The 18,144-nt window shown below is 58.8% G+C and overlaps 3 protein-coding genes across 7 annotated transcripts; 1 reads left to right on the top strand and 2 right to left on the bottom strand.

Annotated features, from left to right (window-relative positions):
- The first annotated feature begins 43 nt into the window (after positions 1 to 43).
- On the top strand, positions 44 to 1,988 carry LOC117652434 (glutathione S-transferase D7-like). Of its 2 annotated transcripts, none has more exons than XM_034397337.1 (6): positions 44 to 204; positions 346 to 497; positions 653 to 711; positions 797 to 941; positions 1,025 to 1,192; positions 1,622 to 1,886. In XM_034397337.1, exons 2-6 carry the CDS (start codon positions 351 to 353, stop codon positions 1,763 to 1,765), a joined length of 663 nt encoding a protein of 220 aa, XP_034253228.1. In that variant the 5' UTR covers positions 44 to 204; positions 346 to 350; the 3' UTR covers positions 1,766 to 1,886. The 2 variants fall into 2 exon arrangements, with proteins under 2 accessions (XP_034253228.1, XP_034253229.1); XM_034397338.1 differs by having other exon boundaries at positions 62 to 204; positions 328 to 497; positions 1,622 to 1,988.
- On the bottom strand, positions 1,982 to 10,625 carry LOC117652779 (katanin p60 ATPase-containing subunit A-like 1). Its single transcript, XM_034397872.1, has 9 exons — positions 10,254 to 10,625; positions 4,081 to 4,235; positions 3,762 to 3,930; positions 3,325 to 3,697; positions 3,066 to 3,245; positions 2,783 to 2,925; positions 2,598 to 2,707; positions 2,400 to 2,526; positions 1,982 to 2,319 (listed from the first exon to the last, which is right to left on the bottom strand). Exons 1-9 carry the CDS (start codon positions 10,349 to 10,351, stop codon positions 2,121 to 2,123), a joined length of 1,554 nt encoding a protein of 517 aa, XP_034253763.1. The 5' UTR covers positions 10,352 to 10,625; the 3' UTR covers positions 1,982 to 2,120.
- A 1,867-nt stretch (positions 10,626 to 12,492) lies between these two features.
- Positions 12,493 to 15,130, bottom strand: LOC117652433 (cyclin-K). 4 transcript variants are annotated; one of them, XM_034397336.1, is made up of 8 exons: positions 14,972 to 15,130; positions 14,145 to 14,383; positions 13,937 to 14,068; positions 13,754 to 13,859; positions 13,597 to 13,669; positions 13,338 to 13,510; positions 13,102 to 13,257; positions 12,493 to 12,988 (listed from the first exon to the last, which is right to left on the bottom strand). In XM_034397336.1, exons 2-8 carry the CDS (start codon positions 14,361 to 14,363, stop codon positions 12,591 to 12,593), a joined length of 1,257 nt encoding a protein of 418 aa, XP_034253227.1. In that variant the 5' UTR covers positions 14,364 to 14,383; positions 14,972 to 15,130; the 3' UTR covers positions 12,493 to 12,590. The 4 variants fall into 4 exon arrangements, with proteins under 4 accessions (XP_034253227.1, XP_034253226.1, XP_034253224.1 ...); XM_034397335.1 differs by lacking the exon at positions 14,972 to 15,130 and adding an exon at positions 14,701 to 14,851; XM_034397333.1 differs by lacking the exon at positions 14,972 to 15,130 and adding an exon at positions 14,572 to 14,840.
- Between the last annotated feature and the right edge of the window lie 3,014 nt (positions 15,131 to 18,144).

The following is an 18,144-nucleotide window of genomic DNA, read 5'->3' as shown; positions in this document are numbered from 1 at the left end:
TCAATCAACGGAGCGCCCAGGCAGCAGCCAGGCAGGCAGCCAGCTAGCGCCGAGCCTGGCCGAGCCCGCCCGCCCAGCCCGCCCAGCCGGCCCATCCCAAAACAGCGGAGCGGCAGAGCAGACGCCACTCGCAAACGGGCCGGCGGAAGGACCACAGCGTTCGGTGTTTCCCGTAGACCAAGTAGCTCCGAAATATTCAAACAGGTTAGTGACACAGAGACGCGGTGCAAGAGCGAGCCGCGACCAGAACGCTGTCATGAATGAATCGGTGATGCAGGAACTCAATCCGCGCGCTCGGAGTCCTCCCTGTTGCTCTCTGTTTACTACTGTACCCTCCCCTCGCAGGCACCATGGCCCCCATCGTGTACGTGGACTGCATGTCGCCCTGCTCGCAGTCTGTGGCGCTGCTGCAGCGCGCCGTGCCCGGCCTGGAGGCCGTCACGCTGACCAACGTCAAGCTGGCCGACGGGGACTGCATGAAGCCGGAGTTCGTGAAGGTGAGTTACGCAACCGAGCGCAGGTGGGCGAGTGGGCTTCAGTTGCTAGCCTGGAAGATTTCTTGTTGAAGCCGTGTCTTTTTCCCTAGTTCAGCTTGCGCGTGTCGCAGGGTGGCTACCTTTCAGGCGGTGAAGTAACTTCGTTTCTGTTTCAGAAATTCCCCATGCATGCCGTTCCAGCACTCGAAGATGATGGATTTTACCTATGGGAGAGGTAATACAGGTCACTTGCCGCGAGTCTCGTTTTGTCGTTGTGTTTTACCGCGTTTGTTACCTCTGTAATTATTATGTTCCGCCAGTCACGCCATCTGCCCGTACCTGATGGCGGCGTACGCCAAGGACGACAAGCTGTACCCCAAAAACGACCACAAGAAGCGCGCCAAAGTGGACCAGTGGCTGCACTTCTCCAACAGCATCCTCTACGTCCGACTCCGTGACATGTCCGTACGTATCACTTTTAGAAAAGCGTGAGAAAGTAGGTTTAATTTAATGACATTTAAATTGATTTAAAAATTGTTTTTCTTCAGGAGCCGATCTGGCGGCAGCAGACGAAGACCGTCCCCGACGCCAAGAAGGAGCGTGTGGCCGCGGCGCTGACGGACATGGAGACCATGATGGGCAACAACAAGTGGCTGTGCGGCGACGAGATGACACTGGCCGACATCTGCGCCGTCTGCGAAGTCAACGCCTCCACGGTACGCGGCTACGCGGCGCGCGCGGGTTTCGGGGGCGTGGGGGTGTGGCGCCGAGGGGGCGGGGCCACGGGACTTTCGGACCGGTCTTCTGATAGTTTTAATCTGTTTCGACCTATCGGAGACACGTGTTTCGAGTGTTGTGTGGAAGGACGGCAGGAAGAGCTTGATGCACTGTTACCGGGCCGATTCTGTGTTATCAGCACGCGTGCGTGTGAGCTTGAGATAACAGGGGTTACTGTTTCAGAGTGTCTTTATCTGGGCAAATCTATGTTTTGAAAACTAAAACAATTTTTTTATCAGACTAATTATGGCAAGATGCTTGTGACACTTTTTTGTGTTTTTAAATAAGACTTTTTCAAAATTGGACTTGACTTATTTTTAGCGCTAACTTTGTACTCTTTCTAATGATTTGGGTCCGTCTGTCTGCAGGCCCTGTTCGGAGACATCTCCCAGTTCAAGGTGGTGACGGCGTGGGTGGAGCGTTGCCGCGCCGCCATGGCGGGTTTCGACGACATCGTCACCAAGGGAAACGAAGGCTACAAAGCCGCCTTGAAGTTTATGATGTCTTCCTAAGTGTTTCCGCTATTTTCTGTGATCTTTACCCAAAGAAAGTGCCTCTTCTGCGCTAAAAGTATTACGGTACTCCTTTGATAATTATTTAAAATAAAAGGCTTTGCAAGCTTTACAAGAAAAATGTGTGGAGATGCTTTGACTCGATCGAAAAGCCTGATTGATTGAAAATGCCCATGTTGTCATCAGAGATGAGCCTCGAAATAAAATATCTTTTGTAAAAAAAGCGCAGTACTTTATTAATATATAATACAAATCGAATTATAAATGTCATGCAACATTGGAAGAAACATTGTCTGACAACAGCTGTACACAATCTAACTCACGCTTGGATTCGCCCGAGACAATGCACAGGCCCCTACGACGAGCCGAACTCGGCGATCCACTCCTCGTACTTGGTGACGTCCTCCTGGGGCACGCTCTTCTTGCACTTGGCGATGGCCTCCTCGAAGTCCTGCACGGTCACCGGCAGGTCCACCTCCTCCTTCTTGATCTTCTTGATCTCGTCCGGGCTGCGGCCGCAGATTTTGCGTCGCATGGCCATCATAGCAGCGTCCCTGACAAACAAAATTAAAAAAAAAAGTTTTTTTTTTTAAAGAAAGGGAGGTTGTGCGACGGGAAAGTGGCAGCTACTCACCGGCACACGTTGCTGATGTCCGAGCCCGTGTAGCCCTCCAGCTTGTCGGCGACCGTCTGGTGGTCGAATTCGCTCTCCACCGTCACCCCTTCGAGGCACAGTTTGAGCAGGGCAGTGCGGGTTTCATCTGAAAACAAAAGAAAAATCAGGAACTTTCGAGAGAGGCTCTGAGAGGACGCCCAGTCGTTTGAAACGCACCGTTCGGCAGCGGGATGTACACTCGCTTTTCGAAGCGCCTTCGGAACGCCTCGTCTATGTCCCACGGGTGGTTCGTCGCCCCGAGGACCATGATGACCTTGTCGTCGCCACTGTCGGGCAAAGAAACCGCGTAAGCGCTCAAATAAACTGACCGTTTCGTCAAACAACGAGGTGCCAGCACGGACCTGGTGCAGTTGAGGCCGTCCATCTGGATGAGGAGCTCCGCCTTGAAGCGGCGCGACGCCTCGTGTTCCGAGTCGGTGCCGCGCTGCGAGCACAGCGAGTCCATCTCGTCGATGAAGATGGTGCTGGGCGCGAAGAACCTGGCCTGCGGGGGCAGCGTCGGTCAGCACACCGTCGTTGCCAGTCAGTCTCCCAGGCGATACTCCGCGCGCAAGCGACTCTCATTTCTGAGCAGGCGCGTGGAGTATCGGCGGGCTCGTTTCTTTTGAATGGGATCGCACTGACCATTTCGAAGAGCAGGCGCACCAGCTTCTCCGAGTCGCCGCGGTACTTGGAGGTGAGCGTGGCCGAGGACACGTTGAAGAAGGTGGTGCCGCACTCGGTGGCCACGGCCTTGGCCAGCATGGTCTTGCCCGTGCCGGGCGGGCCCACCATGAGCACGCCCTTCCAAGGCCTCCGGATGCCCTGCAGGGAGACACGTCGGAGACACGGGGTTAGACTCTGGGGAACATCGCCAAGGGCCCTCAGCAGCCCGACGACGAACCTTGAAGAAGTCGGGCATGAGGATGGGCAGCACGACGGCCTCCTGCAGGACGCTCTTGGCGTCCTCCAGGCCCGCTATCCTGGCCCACGTCACGTCGGGGTTGCGCTGCAGGATGTCCTTCTCCAGCGTGTCGACGAGGTGGCCCTCGTAGCCGATGGGGTTGAAGGAGCGCTCCTCCTTCTCGTCGTCCGCGTCGTGGTCCTCCTTCTCGGAGGAGCCCGTCGACGACGTCTTCTTGCTGGGCCGGCGGTGGCGGTGGTGGTGCAGCGCGGCGGAGGCGACGGGGCCCTGGACGGCGGGCCGGGGCCGCGCGGGCCGCGGCAGGCGGTCCACGGACCGGGACTTGCGCGCCACGGAGGGGTGCGAGCTCGACCTGGAGGAGCAGCACACTGGAGTACTCGACGAACAAGGAGAGCAGTCGGCCGAGACGCACGTACCTGCCGCGGAGCGTGCCGATGGCTGGAAGCGCGGGCTGGATCTCCGGGTCCCTCCTCCTCAGGGAGGCGACCCACTTGTCGTTGGCCACGGGCGGGGAGTGGTTGTGGTGGACCTGGTGGACGCCGCCCCTCACGCCGGCCGCCGACTCCGCGGGCCGCTGCATGAACTCTGCGAGCAACAAGGGCTGGGGTTGGCGCGGGGTGTCGACGCGGTGCTGCCGGGGGCGGCGCGCGCGGGGTATCGCCGTACCTGGCTGCTGCTGCTGCGGGGGCGGCGGGGGCGGCGGCTGCGCCCGCATGGGGGCGGCGCTCACGGGGCCCGCAGCCCGGTGGTGCTGGCGGCGGCTCGCCTGCTTCTGGCGGTGGTGCGTCGTGATCTTGGTGAAGGTGAAGGGCGAGAAGGTGTCCATGAGCAGCGAGTCCATCATCCTGGCCACCTGCTGCAGCCCCGTGGAGGGCCCGTGCGCGGAGGGGCTGTTGGCAGAATTATTGCATTTGTTAGTTTCGCAAGAAGGGATGGTTTTCGGAATCATAACTGGTCTTGGTTAAACTGGGCATGGGTGGCGAAGGCTCTTTACTTTGAGGGGTGACTGAAAACATCTTGGCTCAAGCAGCATTCAAGTCTCCCGCTTCTCCGACGCGAGGCAGCCACCCCTACCCCCTCCCCTTCTCCGAAACAACAACTATTGATGAGGTAGCTAGTGAGTGGGTGGGACAGATGGTAGATTTAGCGTAATCGCTCGGGCTGCCCCTGGCGCGACTTTCAAGGCCAAAGACCGAACCGAATTCCAAGGGACTGGCGGTTCCCTTGTGTTTTGCTGCCCTTTTCGAACATCGGGGTGAAAATGGGGTTTTGATCGCTGTGAATGTGAATGTTGGCACCCGATTGAGGCGAAAGGTGAAACAAACGGTTGTCCCTGCTGCCCTTCGGTCGACAATAATCGATTCGCTGAGGCGCTGAGCCGCGCCGTGCCGTGGAGGGGCGCCGTGCGGTGCCGGACCCAGCCGGGTTCATCGCCCCCCGCGGCCGGTCTGTGTGCAGAGGGGGAGGGGAGGGGAGGGGCTGATGGACTCCGTCCACCTCCTGGCCGCCCTGGAGGGGTGGGTAGAAGCGCGGGTTTGGCCGTGACTCATTACAAGGCTATTGCACCCGAGAGACAAAATTCAGTCGTCACCGAGGCGAATGGAACGGCCGTTGTCGTCTCGCCCTGCGCGCAAATGGACAAAGGGTGTTTTTGAGGATATTGAACTCGGCGGCGGCGAAAACCTTGGCGGAGACCAAGCTTCCTTTGGACAAACAAGGAAGGCGGCTCGACGCTCGGTCCGACAGACGGTCCGACAGACGGGGCTGGGGTTGGGGTTGGGCCCTCGCCATTCAAACAGAATGAAGAACGAGCAGACGACGTGCCCCCCCCCCTCCCCCTCCCCCTCCCTTCACCGCCACTCACAGCCCGGCCGACTAATGGATTTCGTCACGGGTGACAGCAAGTCCGCGGGAAGTCCCCTGGCCAGCTGGCCACCCCTACACTGCGCGACGAAGACAACTTTCGTCGAGTTTATTTTCCTTTCACTTTCGAGGTCCATGGCCTATGTCCTCCCCGCTCCTCCACTGGGATCGTCCCTCCGCCGGGTTGCCTCTGGCGGTGCCGCACGTACCACTGTAGGTCCCACATGGAGTGGCAGCCGGAGTGCCGCAGCCTGCTCAGCGGCACCGTCACCTCGTACTCGATCTCCACCTCGGGGTTGGCGGCGCTGGGCGCGCCCGCGGGTGGCGGCGGCGGCGGCTGGTAGGGCTGCGCGTTCTGCGCGTGCTGCGCGTGCGCGTCCAGGCCGTGCTCCTGGTACACGTGCTGCTGCTGGTGGTGGTGATGGTGGTGCAGTGGGAACTGGCCGTGCCTGTCCATCGGCACCCCCATGGCGCTGGCCGCGGTGGCCGCGGTCCGTCACCGAGTGCGCGCGAGGGTGGCCGTCGACGCGGGGGTGGGCATGGCGTTGCGGGGGGCGTCCAGTGTCCGGCACGCAGTCCGGCGGCCGCGGCACGCAGGGCGGCACTGGACGGTCCGCCGCTCCCAGTGGTCAGTGCCGGCCCGGCGGGCGGAGGGTGGTGGGGCAGCAAGGCCGGCGGCAGCGACCGCGCCGACAACCCGACAACCCCCAGGGGGCTGCGCCGCCTGCGCTGTGCCGCCGCCCCCGCACTGTCAATTTCATTTTCCGCCACTTGCGTAGACTGGCGCAAGTCGGCCAGCGACGTCGACGTCGGAACGGAGGATCTCGCCGTGCAAAGACCTCCTCGCCGGGGTGGCGCGGCGCGTCACCGCCGACGCATTGCGCAACACGCTTCCGGGTCGCTTCGAGAGGTCGATTGGAAATCACTTGCCGCTACTACACTGTGGCTTCACAGCCCCTGACTTACGGCCAAGCGCCGGACTGGCCGCACCGCTTGACGCGAGGCTTGACGCCTGCGAACGGTGGATAGGCAAGCCCGCGGCGCACCGGTGCGTCGTTTGCCTACCTGGCAGGCGGTGACCCGTTGGCACGGCCGGCCTCCTTGGTGTACAGCCATGGCAGGAAACCTTCTGGGTCAACGATGCTTTCCAATCAGCGTTCTGCCTCGTACCAACCCGCAAGGCCAAACAAATTGCAGGCTGTGTCTAGGACAGCCAAGCAATCACTTTTTATTTTCGCTTCCTTACATTTTTTTCTTCAAAACGTAGATTTTACTCAGCGCAGTGCAGCCCGAATTCGTAGCTCTCCGTCGCCCCGCCGGCAACCCCCAGCCCTCCCCTCGGTGGGTCAGTGCGCCGCCAAGCAGTTTGTTGCGTGCGAGAACGCCTTCGCCCCTCCCCCGGTTAATGTATGCATACGGGACACCGGCCCCTTCGCACCTACACTCAAAAACGGAACGCTCCCTCGGGGTTCGGAGAGCTTATCCCTTTTGGCTTCGCAAACTTGCAAGTCGGTGCCGCTAAATGTGTTGCTACGCGCACTGAATTTAAAAACGGCCTCGGACTCCGCGCTGACGGCGGATCCGCGCCACAACAGCGACGCTGTTCGTCCGACGCGACTTCTATTCTTGTCCTGACTGCCGCTCTGCACGCCACGGCCAGGCGTCCCGTCCAGCGCGGCCAAAACCCAAAGCGACGCGAGTTGCGGGATTAGAGGGGCGCTTGAGAGATCGCTCTTGATCGCTCCGATGGCGACCCCGTAGAGAGATCGCACGGAAGATAGCCGCTCTGGGGGTTATCGCCGGCGAGGTGACTGGGTTACTAGAGAGGTATACGGTGGTTGGCAAAAATTTTGTCCGGCGATGAAAAGCGAAATGCAGTGCAAGGAGGGTCGTTAGAGAGACGGCTCTACGCTCTGGAGAGCTCTGGAGAGACCGGATGCCCGGATCGCTATCCGAGACGCCGAGACACGAAGCCGAAACGAGGACCGCTTCGGCGAGGGGGCGTCGAGCAGGATGGAGTGGTATGCAAAGGTGGGCGATAACGCCCCCGAGGCCCCCGAGCCCCCGAGCCCCCGAGGCCGTGCGGTAAGGGCCTTGGACAGGGCGCAGCGCGCAGGGCCGCCGCAGGCAGGGCCTCGGACTGCCGCGGACTATCGACCCTACACCGTAATTGCGTCCGCCACAGCCACAGCCTTGGCGAGGCCTTCGCGGAGGCCTTGGGATGGGAGGCGAGATGCTAAAACAGCGGTGTAGTCCCTTTGCTGCGCGATGTGCGTTGCGTGTCCGCTTTCCTGTGCCGCCGAGACACGCTCCTCTTGGCGGCGACTCCGCTTTGCGGCGTGCCGCGCTTCCGGTCGGCGAGAGGGCGTTAAATATTGAGCAGCCGGCCCGGCACGGCGCGCTTCCCATGCGCGTCGTTTTGCCCCAATCTCACATTCACATTTCAAATACTCAAAATAAATACAAAAACGCTCACAACAAACTGTATGCCCACGTATCTTTAAACTCGCGTGGCGCGATAGGCAAACACGAATACTGTCCCCTTGTTGTTGAGGGGTCCTTGGCCCCCGCAGGTTCCAAGCGCGGGGTATTGCTGGGCGCTACCCCGCGCTAAGGGCTGCGTCCCCGCGGCGCTACCCCGCGCCCGCCGGAAAGTCCAAACGGTGCTTGGCCGGCCGGCACCTCGACAATCAATAGAAGGGACCGTCGGACTTGCTCGACGCACCGCCAGACGGCGCTCCGCGACGTCCAGGCTGACGCCGGGGGAACTTGGAAGTTCTTACTGGAGAGTTCGTCGTGCCTGCAGTCTCCGCGTGCGAGGAGATGACAAATCCCGCGAGCTCGGAGTCGTACGGTCTCGGAGTTGCGGTAAACAACCACCCCTGCGCCGCGCCGGACGTGGCGGTGAGTGGGGGGCAGGGCAGGGCAGGGCAGGGCAGGGCAAGGAGGGCAGCAGGGCGGGATGCATGCGGAGCGGGGCGTGCGACTGGCTATGCCGAGGCTATGCTAATCCCACGAAACAATTCCGGCGGCGCAATGCCTCGCCTCGCCCTGGTTTGGAAAACGGTGGCCTACATCACCGCGGCGGCGGCCTGGGCCTGGGCCTGGGCCCGGACAAGCAGGGCTGCATGCTGCATGTCACCGCAGACAAGCGAAGGGCCGAAGGGCGGCCGCGGCCTCCTATTGGCACCTGCCACCGCGCACCGCTCTGTCTCCCTCGCACTCACGGGGCGTGCCGCAGGGGTGCGAGAGAGACGGAACGAGCTCTGCCGGGCCCTGCAGGGGGCGGGGATACATGTGCACCTCGCGGGACGTGGCCAGTTCGATTTTTCATCAATTCACCGTGCACCGTGCAGCGAACCCGCCGGCCCCTCCCCCACCCCTTCCCCCTCTCCTTCGATGAGGCCTCAGCCAGAAGGGCCAAACGGCCAGTCCGCTGTTTCGAAATGTTGAGCTAAGCGGGAATTTAAATGCACGTCGGCTGCGACTGTACTGTTGAGGGGTGTTTTAAAATTTTAAGGACCTGAAATAAATTTCCTTGCAAGCTTAGCTGGACTGATATTTAATTGCAGTCCAGTCGGGAATTCTTCGAAAGCCGCCAACTGTCTGCCTCGCCCCCAAGCAATTTGTAAGCCCCTTTGGCCAGCCACTGCCCTGGGGGAAGCTACCCCTCGCGGCGCCGGCGTCCCCGACCCGCCAAACACAACACAACGCGGGGAGCACAATGCGGGCGGGGTGCGGCGGGCGGGGACGCCGGCGGCGTGGCGGCCGGCCTCAAAACCAAAACACGGTCGGCGTCGGCGTCGCGGCGGTGTGGCGTGGCGGGGCGGACAATGCCGGCGCCGAACTCCGCGATGACGGGCAGCTTGACGACGCCGGGGAGCTGTCGGGGGGGGCGACGCGAGGAGCAACGGCCGGTGGGTGCGTTCGCACCACCGTAACGTGTACGACCTTTTCGATGATTGGAAAAACAACAATAAAAGCAACAACAACCGAACGTGAATTCAGTGGATAATTTGACGACAGTGTACTAGGCCTCTCCGCAGCGGACGGGGTGCTTGCGGAGACAGTGGCAGCAGTGCAGGGCGCGGACGACAGGTACATCAGTGCGGCAGTTGCGGTAGGGCAAGCTTGCGCCCTTTGAGGCGGCCCCGCCCCGCCCCGCCCCCTCGCTCCCTAGAAGCATTAACAATGGACGCGACGCCATCGAAGGGTGGCGGTGCGGCGGTGCCACTGGGGCAGCGGGGCGCCGCGTCTTGGCGCCCTGCCCTTCCGCTTCCGGTCAAGCTGAATGCTTCCCGTGAGTCACTGCCCCAGTGAGGCGACCCGACCGACCCGACCGACCCGCTGACATGCTGTTGCCGAACAAGGGCGGTGCGGAGCGCAACGGGGCCGCCTGAGAAATATGGTCGTCGCCGGGCTGGATCTATGTGGGCCAATCGCGGGGCACGCCCTCCGTTGCCTTCCGTCCTTCGCTGCAGAAAAAGGCATCGGAACGAAATTTGCGGACGAGAGGCGATGTTTGCGAGAGTGCACGTGCGATTAGTGAGGGAGGGGCGCGGCAGTTTCTTGCAGGAGAGGGTGCGGGTCGAACAGGGGCCGACGACACGGAACGGCGGTCGGAAAGCCCCCGTGACCGGCCGGCCAACTTGGCTTGCTCGGCCGCTCGGCCGGGGTAGGACTGCTTCGGAGGAAATGGCGACAATCAAGTTCGGGTGACCCCAATGCGAGCGACGAAACACGCCACGAGTGGCACGCCAGGGAGAAGAAAGACGCCGACGCCGAGCTGCGCCGAGCCCGGCCAATGACTGGCAACCACACGACGCCGACGACCGCCAGCAGAATCCTGTTTCCTTCACAAACCCGAGGTACTCAGATCAGATCAAGCACTCACATAAGGCGGCGGGAAGCGGTTGGTGCCGTGTCACCCATCTGGATGCGCGACCTAGTACCTAGTGTCGTGGGACAGCCCCGGGACGGCTGCGGGGAGCCTCGGCCTCGACGGCCGCTGCGGGTTCGGCGTTGCGCCACCGCGGCGTACTCACGCGAGTGCGGGCAGGAAGGGCTTGCCGCTGAACAGGGCGCCCGCCAGCGGCGTCTGCATCACCACCTGCTCCTCCGTCCTGAACATGCTGTGCCCCATCTTGTCTTCCTCGCGGTCGAAGCGCGCGCGCCGAGGCCTAGAGGGGCCTAGACGGAACGCAGCGCCGGGCAGGCCGCCGTGGCCGCATCCTCACCACGAGTACCCGACGGAGTTCAACGCGGTCACCAGAGGCATCCCGACGACGGCCTCGGCTTTGGTTCGCGAGCGCGAGCACGGCGGGGATGTTCACTGTCTCGAGGTGGTGCCGGCGGACATGGTCCCGCCCCCGGGACTCGCAGTGTGGGGTCCGGTGCAGTGCAGGTACTGCTCGCGGCGGGGCCGTAACGCGCGGAGTGCCGGCTTGGCGTCGAGCGTGGCGGGAGCGAGGTGGCGGCGGGGCTCCGGCGGGGCGCGGCGGGGTACGGCGCCGGGCGGGTGTGGAGGGGCGAGGCGACTCCCCACGGAGTCCGGTGGCGGCCACGTCCTGAAAAGGGGAAAGGGGTCCCCCCCCCTCCACCCCCAACACACCGCTCCCAACGAGGGCTGCTTGTTGCACGCGGGGGTACACGGGAAACGGAGCCAAGTCCGGAGAGGACGCAATCAGCCAGCGATGATGGCTACACTCGAAACGTCGCAGAAAATTAAGCGCAGCGAAGACAGTTGCACACGCTTTCCACTCTTGTCGGGTCTTGCTTCGGTATTTCGTATAAAGTCAAAGTTCGTAAATCCACTGGGAGTCGCTCGCAAAGCGGGTTAATCCCTCCAGCCTACTTATGCAACTCACACTATTTTCTTGCAGAGTGCGTCCCTCTTGGCGCGCTAAACTTGACCCGCACCCCATCCCCCCTGCGTGTTGCGTACGTTGCGGCGTGACCTGAAATGCCGCCGCGAACACCGGAAGTACTTTTCTGTGGCTCAAGCGGCCGACCCCCGGCAGCGCGGCAGCTCGAGGGGCTGAGGGTGAGAAGGCCGGCCCACGGCGCCCACGGCCCTCGTCTGGGTCACTTCGCCTCCCCCCCCCCTTCCCCTCCCTTCTCACCCCAACATGCTGTGCCGGGGTGCACATTGTTATTTACTCCAACTATTAGGAAATCCCCAGTTTCCATCGTCAAAACATTTTTGAACGAGGAAAAAAAAGTAGTAAAGGTATAATCTGCTAAAAACTTTAGGCAAATATTTTTACAGTTGTTTCTTTTTTTCGCAGATATTTAGCAAAATGAGTGACATGAAGAGCAATAAAAATATTAATCTCCACCTCGCAACAAATTAATTTCTCATTTGTGGCGCGGATTTCGATTTCGGTCATTTGGGTTTTATGCCCTGCCCCACCGCCTCGGCCTTCGGCGCGACTATTACATTATTGCCGCCCTCCATGGCTCCGGCGACAAAATCTGGGCGAGGGGTCGTTTCAATGATGGCGGCCTGGGCAGGTCGGCCAAGACGGCACCCCCCCCCCCTGCCCGCCGATCCACGCAATCGGGTCATTATGGGGACTCCGTCAAGCAGACCGCCAGGCCAGGCACCGCGCGATGCCCCCAAGAAGTTTCCCCAGAGTTTCCGCGTTGCTTTCGTGCGGCCGGCCAGTCGGGCTCGTTATGAGTAAACAAAGCCCGGGCCGGGAGGGGAAACCACCTCGGAAACCACGCGGCACTGACCGTACCTCCACCCTGGCGCCTGTCAAGTCCAGGGTAGGCCAGCCCGTCGCCCCGGGGTGTCTCGCTTGGTGGCCTAACCCCGACTTCACAGGCGCTTAGGCACCCGATGGCATTGCCCACCCACCTCTCTCTCGCAGGGGATTCTGTTTTTTTTTTTTGTCCCAGCAAATGCAGTGAATTGTATCAGATTAATTTTTCCCGTGTGTATGTACAGCATTCACATTCCGCGTTGGCCTACTAATAGTCGACCTTGCTGCGGCAGCGTGCGTGGCCTGTGCTGCGGTGATAACGTACCCGCATGGGCCGCCAAGGCCACCTCCCTCCCCACTCCAACCCAAAAGGAAAGAAGAAAGACTTCCCCTGCTCACACTACTGGCCTCCACCTAAGGCGTTAAAATTAATTGGTGTGAAAATAGGGTCAATAAGGAGGAGAGCAAAAAATTTGAATGCAAATATAGTTGTCATGCGTATATTAACATCAGAAAATATACATAAACAGTGGACACAAGATTTTCCAAATATACAAACAAAATAAAAATACCCTTATAACATTTACAAGTTGGTACATGTAATTACAAAATTAAGTTACCCTAATGAACATTTCATGAACGTTAACAAATGATTTGATGTGAGATGCGCAGAGACTATGGTGGTGGGAGGTACGGGGGGCGGTTTGGGGGCGGTATGTGGGTCGGGGGAGGCTGGGACAGCGGCGGCAGGGGCAGCGCCGGGGGCAGAGGCGGCGGCCCGTGCAGCGGGGGCGGCAGGCTGTGGTTGGGCGGCGGCAGTGACGGCGGCAGGTGGGCCGTCGGCGGATGAGACGGCGGCGGGATGTTGGTCGGCGGAAGGCTCGGGGGAGGAATGCTGAGCGTGGGGGGAGGCTGGGAGGGCGTGAAGAAGCCGGCGGGTGGATACGAAGGGGGAAACGATGAGGGGGGGAAGGCCGGCCCTGCAGAGTTGTAACTGCTGTAGTTGATGGTGGACATGTCCAGTTTGTCCAGGGACCTGTCGTTATTTTCTTTCCTCTTCACATGGGGCACACCTGCAAATTTAAACATGCGAAATAAAAATCAAGGTAAGAATAAAGCATTGTTTCAGGTCACTTCTGAAATATTGCACCAGTCGAGGTAATCAATAGTCAAAAAATAAACTAACCTGCAGGTGAATGTGAGTGTTGTGCAGGAGATATTGGCTGAGGGTGGAGCCTGTCCTTTTTCAGGGCAGGCACTGGTGTGTCTTCATAAGGAGGAGAGTCTGGGACTGTGTTTCCTTGAGGATGAGAGTATAAGTCTAATACTTGATGACATATGTCTGCAAAGAAGCAAAATTCTCAGAGTGAAAATTATAATGTAAACCTAAGACTTAATTTCAAGAGAGGAACACTTTCTCACCTTCTAGGAGATCCATGGTAACATCTTCAACAAATACGTCCCACCAGCGTAAGTGCTTTGGAGTACGGCCTTGCCAATCCATAACTTCAAATTTACTCAGCTTTCCCGCAAGGTACATGAGTGCAACTGCAATAACTTCTGGTTCCCATTGGAGGCACAAGGTTGTGCAGAGACTGTAAGAATAAGAAAAAGCATAAGGATTAATTTAATTATAAGAAAAGATTGATAGGTCTGAAAACATTAACTTATTAGACCTCACCTGTCATTGACAAAGGTCCAGGCCATTTGGACCATTTTGCCTAGTTTAGCCTTGTCACCTGTTTTAGTGCCGACAAAATAAATAAAATCATTTTATTGAAAAGAAATTCAGTTCAAATGTGCACCAAACAAAAGGACCTATATTTAAACCAAATTACCTTTTAGACTTTTGGCATATTTCAGTAGGAATCCATAGGGGTGTTCTACTTGAAGATCAAACTTGATAGTTTGTAATAAAATCCTTTCCAGGGTCATTACTTCTTCCTGCAAAGCAAACCTTGTTAATGTTCCCATTTCTCATGTGATACTAGGCAGTGCATAATTTTCTTAACACAACGCACCTTTGGATCCTCTCCAAATTGACGAAACTTTTCATCTGATAGTTTTTCTCGAGCTATTTTAATTATGTCTTTACACTTTTTTGGTGTTTCCTCAACCTTGCCTGCTAAGAAAAGGCAGCAGCAAGCCGTTACCTGAAAGTTAATAGAAGATAGGATGAAAAATTGCACAAGTACAAGTTTTATTGCAACATATGATGAAAATACTTACATATCTAGGAAAGCTTTTGAAGGAATGGGCCATATAAAAGCGGTGAAAATACACAACACCGGTGGCCATTGTGTTGTAGCCAAGATCCATTTTTGTCCCTGTATCAATGATAAATCTGGCACCTTCCTTGCGATAGCGGCTTTCGGTTTCTGCAGTAATGCCATCTTGGAGTGACGGTGAATTCTTGATCTCCTTTTTATCATAATACCAGAAAGGCATTGTGGTACTCCAAGTAGTACCTGCGAAAAGATACATATTTTCTGTCATGTACAGGATGAACAGTAATAAGTCAACACACAATCGGATCACTTTGAGGTTTTTAATATGCTGAACAATGATGTCAAGTTCAAGTCTCATCCCAATGAGGGAAAGGAAAAGATGTCTTTAAAGTCTGTGGCCAGCCGTCCATGAAATCATGACGCCCTACCATTGTTAAAACTACTTCTCGAGTCAGCATCGCCCGTCTCGTCAACCTCCATGGTGGACACTGACGATTCGCCTGGCCTGCGCGAAAGAGCGGCCGCGACGCGGTGTGTCACCGCTGGTACTGCCTTACTGTCTTCCGGACATGGGGCTTGGCAACGGTAGGCCTGAGGGCTCAACTTTGTCCCGGAAGTGTAGTGTCCTTTCTCTGTCGCTCTCACAGACATACTCCAACCCTCCCCTCCTGCCCTACTCGCTCTTTCACGACGACACGAGTCTCGTGGTTCGTCATAGCGGTCTCAACATTACACTTCCGATGAGCAACCTAACCTCAGTACAAACGTCAACAGCATTATGTGCCAACTATTTTGCACTCGTGAAAAACTACTCATGCTTATACTTACGTTGTGTACGGTTAATGGATCACTTTCATGATGTTATTTAATGGAGTAAATGATGCCTTTATTCCCTTTAATGTTGGATTTATTGAGAAGAACATAAATTTGTGATAAATCGCCGCTTTTCTCGAGTCGAGGCACCGCCTTCCATAACGATGCTTTCGTTTTCGTGAGTCAGAAAGCTATTGCCAACTTTGGGAGAACTTAACTCTGGTAGTGTAAATCTCACATCGCAGCACCGTATCATACTCCCTCGATGAATATGCTTCATTTTGTTTCCTGCATATCCGGACATCATCCCTTTCGGTTCTGCCGATGCAAATTATCTGGCGGCTGACCACTGCCGGTTGGTAAAAGTGTTCGCGTAGGTGATGTTGTGGTTGGTACGGCAGCGCGGCAACTGCAGGGAGTTTCGAACCTGTGCGCTGCGCAGTGAGTTGTCGGCCTGGCCGCTAGAGGGAGCCACGCCACCTACAGTGTGAAAGCGAGAGAGGCGGAGAGCTCGGAGAGGGAGTGCGCCCGGAGACAGGCAACCCATCGGGCTTTCGCGTCCGGCGGTAAGCAGATGGCGAGGCGCAGTGGAGCCAACCACCATGCTTTGCGTCGCATGAAATTAAAAGAAAGACGAGTTGACCGTTTGTAAACACTGGCGGAGCCTCTATCATTTACAACCCGAACCGCCTATCGCGTTGTGAGTATCTGCGTTGCGTCTTCCGTTGCATTTTCCCATTCTCAGCGTTGCGGGTGGCGGGAGGTGTGGCATTAAAACAAACTATGGACGGGAAGACGAGGATAAACGCGCCGCTCATCGTCACGTGACGACAGCAGTCCGCGAAGCACGAACGCCGAGAAAAAGATAGGCATCTTATCACCACCCTCGGTCGTGCATATTACGGTGGCGCGGCGTTGGGCAGCGAAAATAATTAGCCAGGTGTCTTCTGGCTTCTCACAGGCCGATCGCGCGGCCGTTGCGTTGATCGCGAGCCCGTTTCGTGGCTGCCTCGTTGCTCTCGTGCTCTGCCTCTCTCGCACCCACGGGGCCTGGCGTACCCCTGCGTGGGGGTGCGAGAGAGACAGCGAGTGAGCATGCTTGCGATGGCGCTTGGCGCTTTGAGCCAAAGCCAGTGCGGCAGTGCGGCGTACTCCACTCCGTGCTAGTACTCCCGCGGTGGCAATGGCTCTAACGAGGAAGCTTGTTGGGGCGAGACAATGCCGACGTGGCGTCACCGCCGAAAACGATTGGATCTGCGGGGCGAACAGTGTCCCCCGAAGGCCCGAAAGCATTGCCGGCCCGGAGAGGCGGAAACTAGACGGCGATGCAGCGTCATCCCGAAAGCGCGTTCGCGCCCCGGGTTCGAGGTTCGAGGGTTCGAGTACCGGCAGCGGCCGGGAGGCGCCTGGCTCATTTTCCCCCCGGCGCGTCCTCAAACAGAGCGAGGCACGCGCTGTGCGTGGTGCATGCACCGAGGGCCACGCGCCGCGGTGACATCCAGGTGACATCCTCGCCGTGCCTCTCTCGCACTCACGCAGTGTTGCGCAGCGGTGCGAGGGTGCGACAGAGAGCACTGTTTGGCATGGAGCTGCTGAGGAGACGTCGCCGGCGTCCGGACCCCACTTAACCCATTTCCCTTTCTGCCTCTCTCGGCCAGGGCACCGCCAGGGCCTAGGCCAGGCCTCCCACTGCACTGGAAGGGCTGTAACGGATCGCGATGACGCTCCAGTTGCAGTGCAGACGACACGGGACGTGTGGCGTGTGGCCGTGGCGCGTGTGCCATGGGGCCACCGTCGCCCTGTCTCTCTCGCACTCACGGGGTGGCCCCCGGCTGTTGCTCCAGTGTACCTGTTACTCGCAGCGCCGCTGTGCCGCTGTTGCGCCTCGCGCGCCATCTGCCTCGCATCCTGGCCGCCTCCAAGACCCCCCTGTGCCCCGTGGAGTACGCGCCATACGCATCCAGGCCGCCCGCCCGCTTGGGCCTCGGCGTGGACCGTGGACCGTGGAGCCCCATTCCCCCATTTTTGTGCCAAATCGGTTCGCCTTTATTCGTTCCAGCCTTGCACGGCCCTGGATCAGAAAAGAATGGCGACCACGTTTCGAAAGGGTCGGGCGCGTTCTTGTCGCGTAAGGGCGCTACTGTTCGGTCTGCCAGAGTGACCGGCTATGACCGGCCGGCCGGCCAGGGCCGAAGCCACCGCCCCACCGGTCTTCTGGCCCACTGTGCGCCGAAGCGACAAAGAAAGTGCGCCACTGGTGGCGGCCGGGTAAAGTGGTCAATCGGCGACGCCACTGACCACGTTGCGTCAGCACACTGCGCAGCACCGCGAGGACGAGGAGCCCCGCTGGCGGTGACATTAGGAACGAGCCCCACAGGTCGCCGCCGCAAAGCGCGCAAAGGCCGCAAACCGCGGATTCACAGACGGCAAAGGCCCGGAAGTGCTCTCGTCCCGTCTCGCTCGCACTCATGGGGCGTCAGCGGGGGTGCGACGGAGACAGGCGGCTTGGGCGGCGGCCGTAAATCGCCGTGAAGTAATCTCGACTCGGTTGCTTATTTTCGAAATGTCTCGCGTCGCGCTGTCGCGCTTCGCTCCCGACGGCGCTTGACCCAGTGCCCCGTCCACGCTGCAGACTGCAGCAGCGCACTGCGTGAGGACCGCGAGGACCCACCTTGACCCGCGGCTGCCAGCCCCGCCAGCCCCGCCGGGCCGCGGCCTGGAGGTCCTGGAGGGACGCCCGCTGCGCCGTCATGCACCTTTATTATTGATCGATCGCTATGCAACAGGTGGGCCCTGGGCCAGGCCATCAGACTGCCGCCCTGCTCCGCCCTGCCCGGTCCCTGTCAATCCGGCCTTGCGAAGTCAAGCCCAAGCCGAACGCAGCGCGCTCTCCACCGTGGAATGCAACGCGCCACTTTGGGCGAAAGTGAAAGAATGCCGCTTTTTGGTTTCTGGTGGCGTGGCGGACTGTCGTTGGCTCGGTGCAGCCACAGTTCCCAGGGCTTGGACGGACGCGCGGCCGTTGTCGTGTTTCATTTCCAGTGAAGTGTTTTTCATCTCACACCTGCCGTTTAGAAATCATGTCGTTCCGAGCAAGCTCGCCCTCCGATTGGGACCACTCCCGTGTAAATTTGAGCAGTTTCTCAAAACCTAATAAATTGGTGTTTTTTTCCTGCTGCGCGTGCTCT

Source organism: Thrips palmi, unplaced genomic scaffold, assembly GCF_012932325.1.
Source record: "Thrips palmi isolate BJ-2018 unplaced genomic scaffold, TpBJ-2018v1 HiC_scaffold_7, whole genome shotgun sequence".
Classification (NCBI taxonomy): domain Eukaryota; kingdom Metazoa; phylum Arthropoda; class Insecta; order Thysanoptera; family Thripidae; genus Thrips; species Thrips palmi.
This window is presented reverse-complemented; position numbering and strand designations above follow the sequence as displayed.

Excerpts from the sequence above, each read along its gene's own strand:
- LOC117652433 (XM_034397333.1), bottom strand. The coding sequence starts at position 14,794 with ATGTCTGTGAGAGCGACAGAGAAAGGACACTACACTTCCGGGACAAAG. Across the intron at positions 13,670-13,753 it reads ATATGCCAAAAGTCTAAAAG|TCGGCACTAAAACAGGTGAC; the intron begins GTAATTTGGTTT and ends TTATTTATTTTG. Across the intron at positions 13,258-13,337 it reads TACCATGGATCTCCTAGAAG|ACATATGTCATCAAGTATTA; the intron begins GTGAGAAAGTGT and ends GCTTCTTTGCAG.
- LOC117652434 (XM_034397338.1), top strand. The coding sequence starts at position 351 with ATGGCCCCCATCGTGTACGTGGACTGCATGTCGCCCTGCTCGCAGTCT. Across the intron at positions 942-1,024 it reads TCCGACTCCGTGACATGTCC|GAGCCGATCTGGCGGCAGCA; the intron begins GTACGTATCACT and ends GTTTTTCTTCAG. Across the intron at positions 1,193-1,621 it reads GCGAAGTCAACGCCTCCACG|GCCCTGTTCGGAGACATCTC; the intron begins GTACGCGGCTAC and ends GTCTGTCTGCAG.
- LOC117652779 (XM_034397872.1), bottom strand. The coding sequence starts at position 10,351 with ATGGGGCACAGCATGTTCAGGACGGAGGAGCAGGTGGTGATGCAGACG. Across the intron at positions 3,931-4,080 it reads CCAGCACCACCGGGCTGCGG|AGTTCATGCAGCGGCCCGCG; the intron begins GCCCCGTGAGCG and ends TGTTGCTCGCAG. Across the intron at positions 2,708-2,782 it reads GACGGCCTCAACTGCACCAG|TGGCGACGACAAGGTCATCA; the intron begins GTCCGTGCTGGC and ends TTTGCCCGACAG.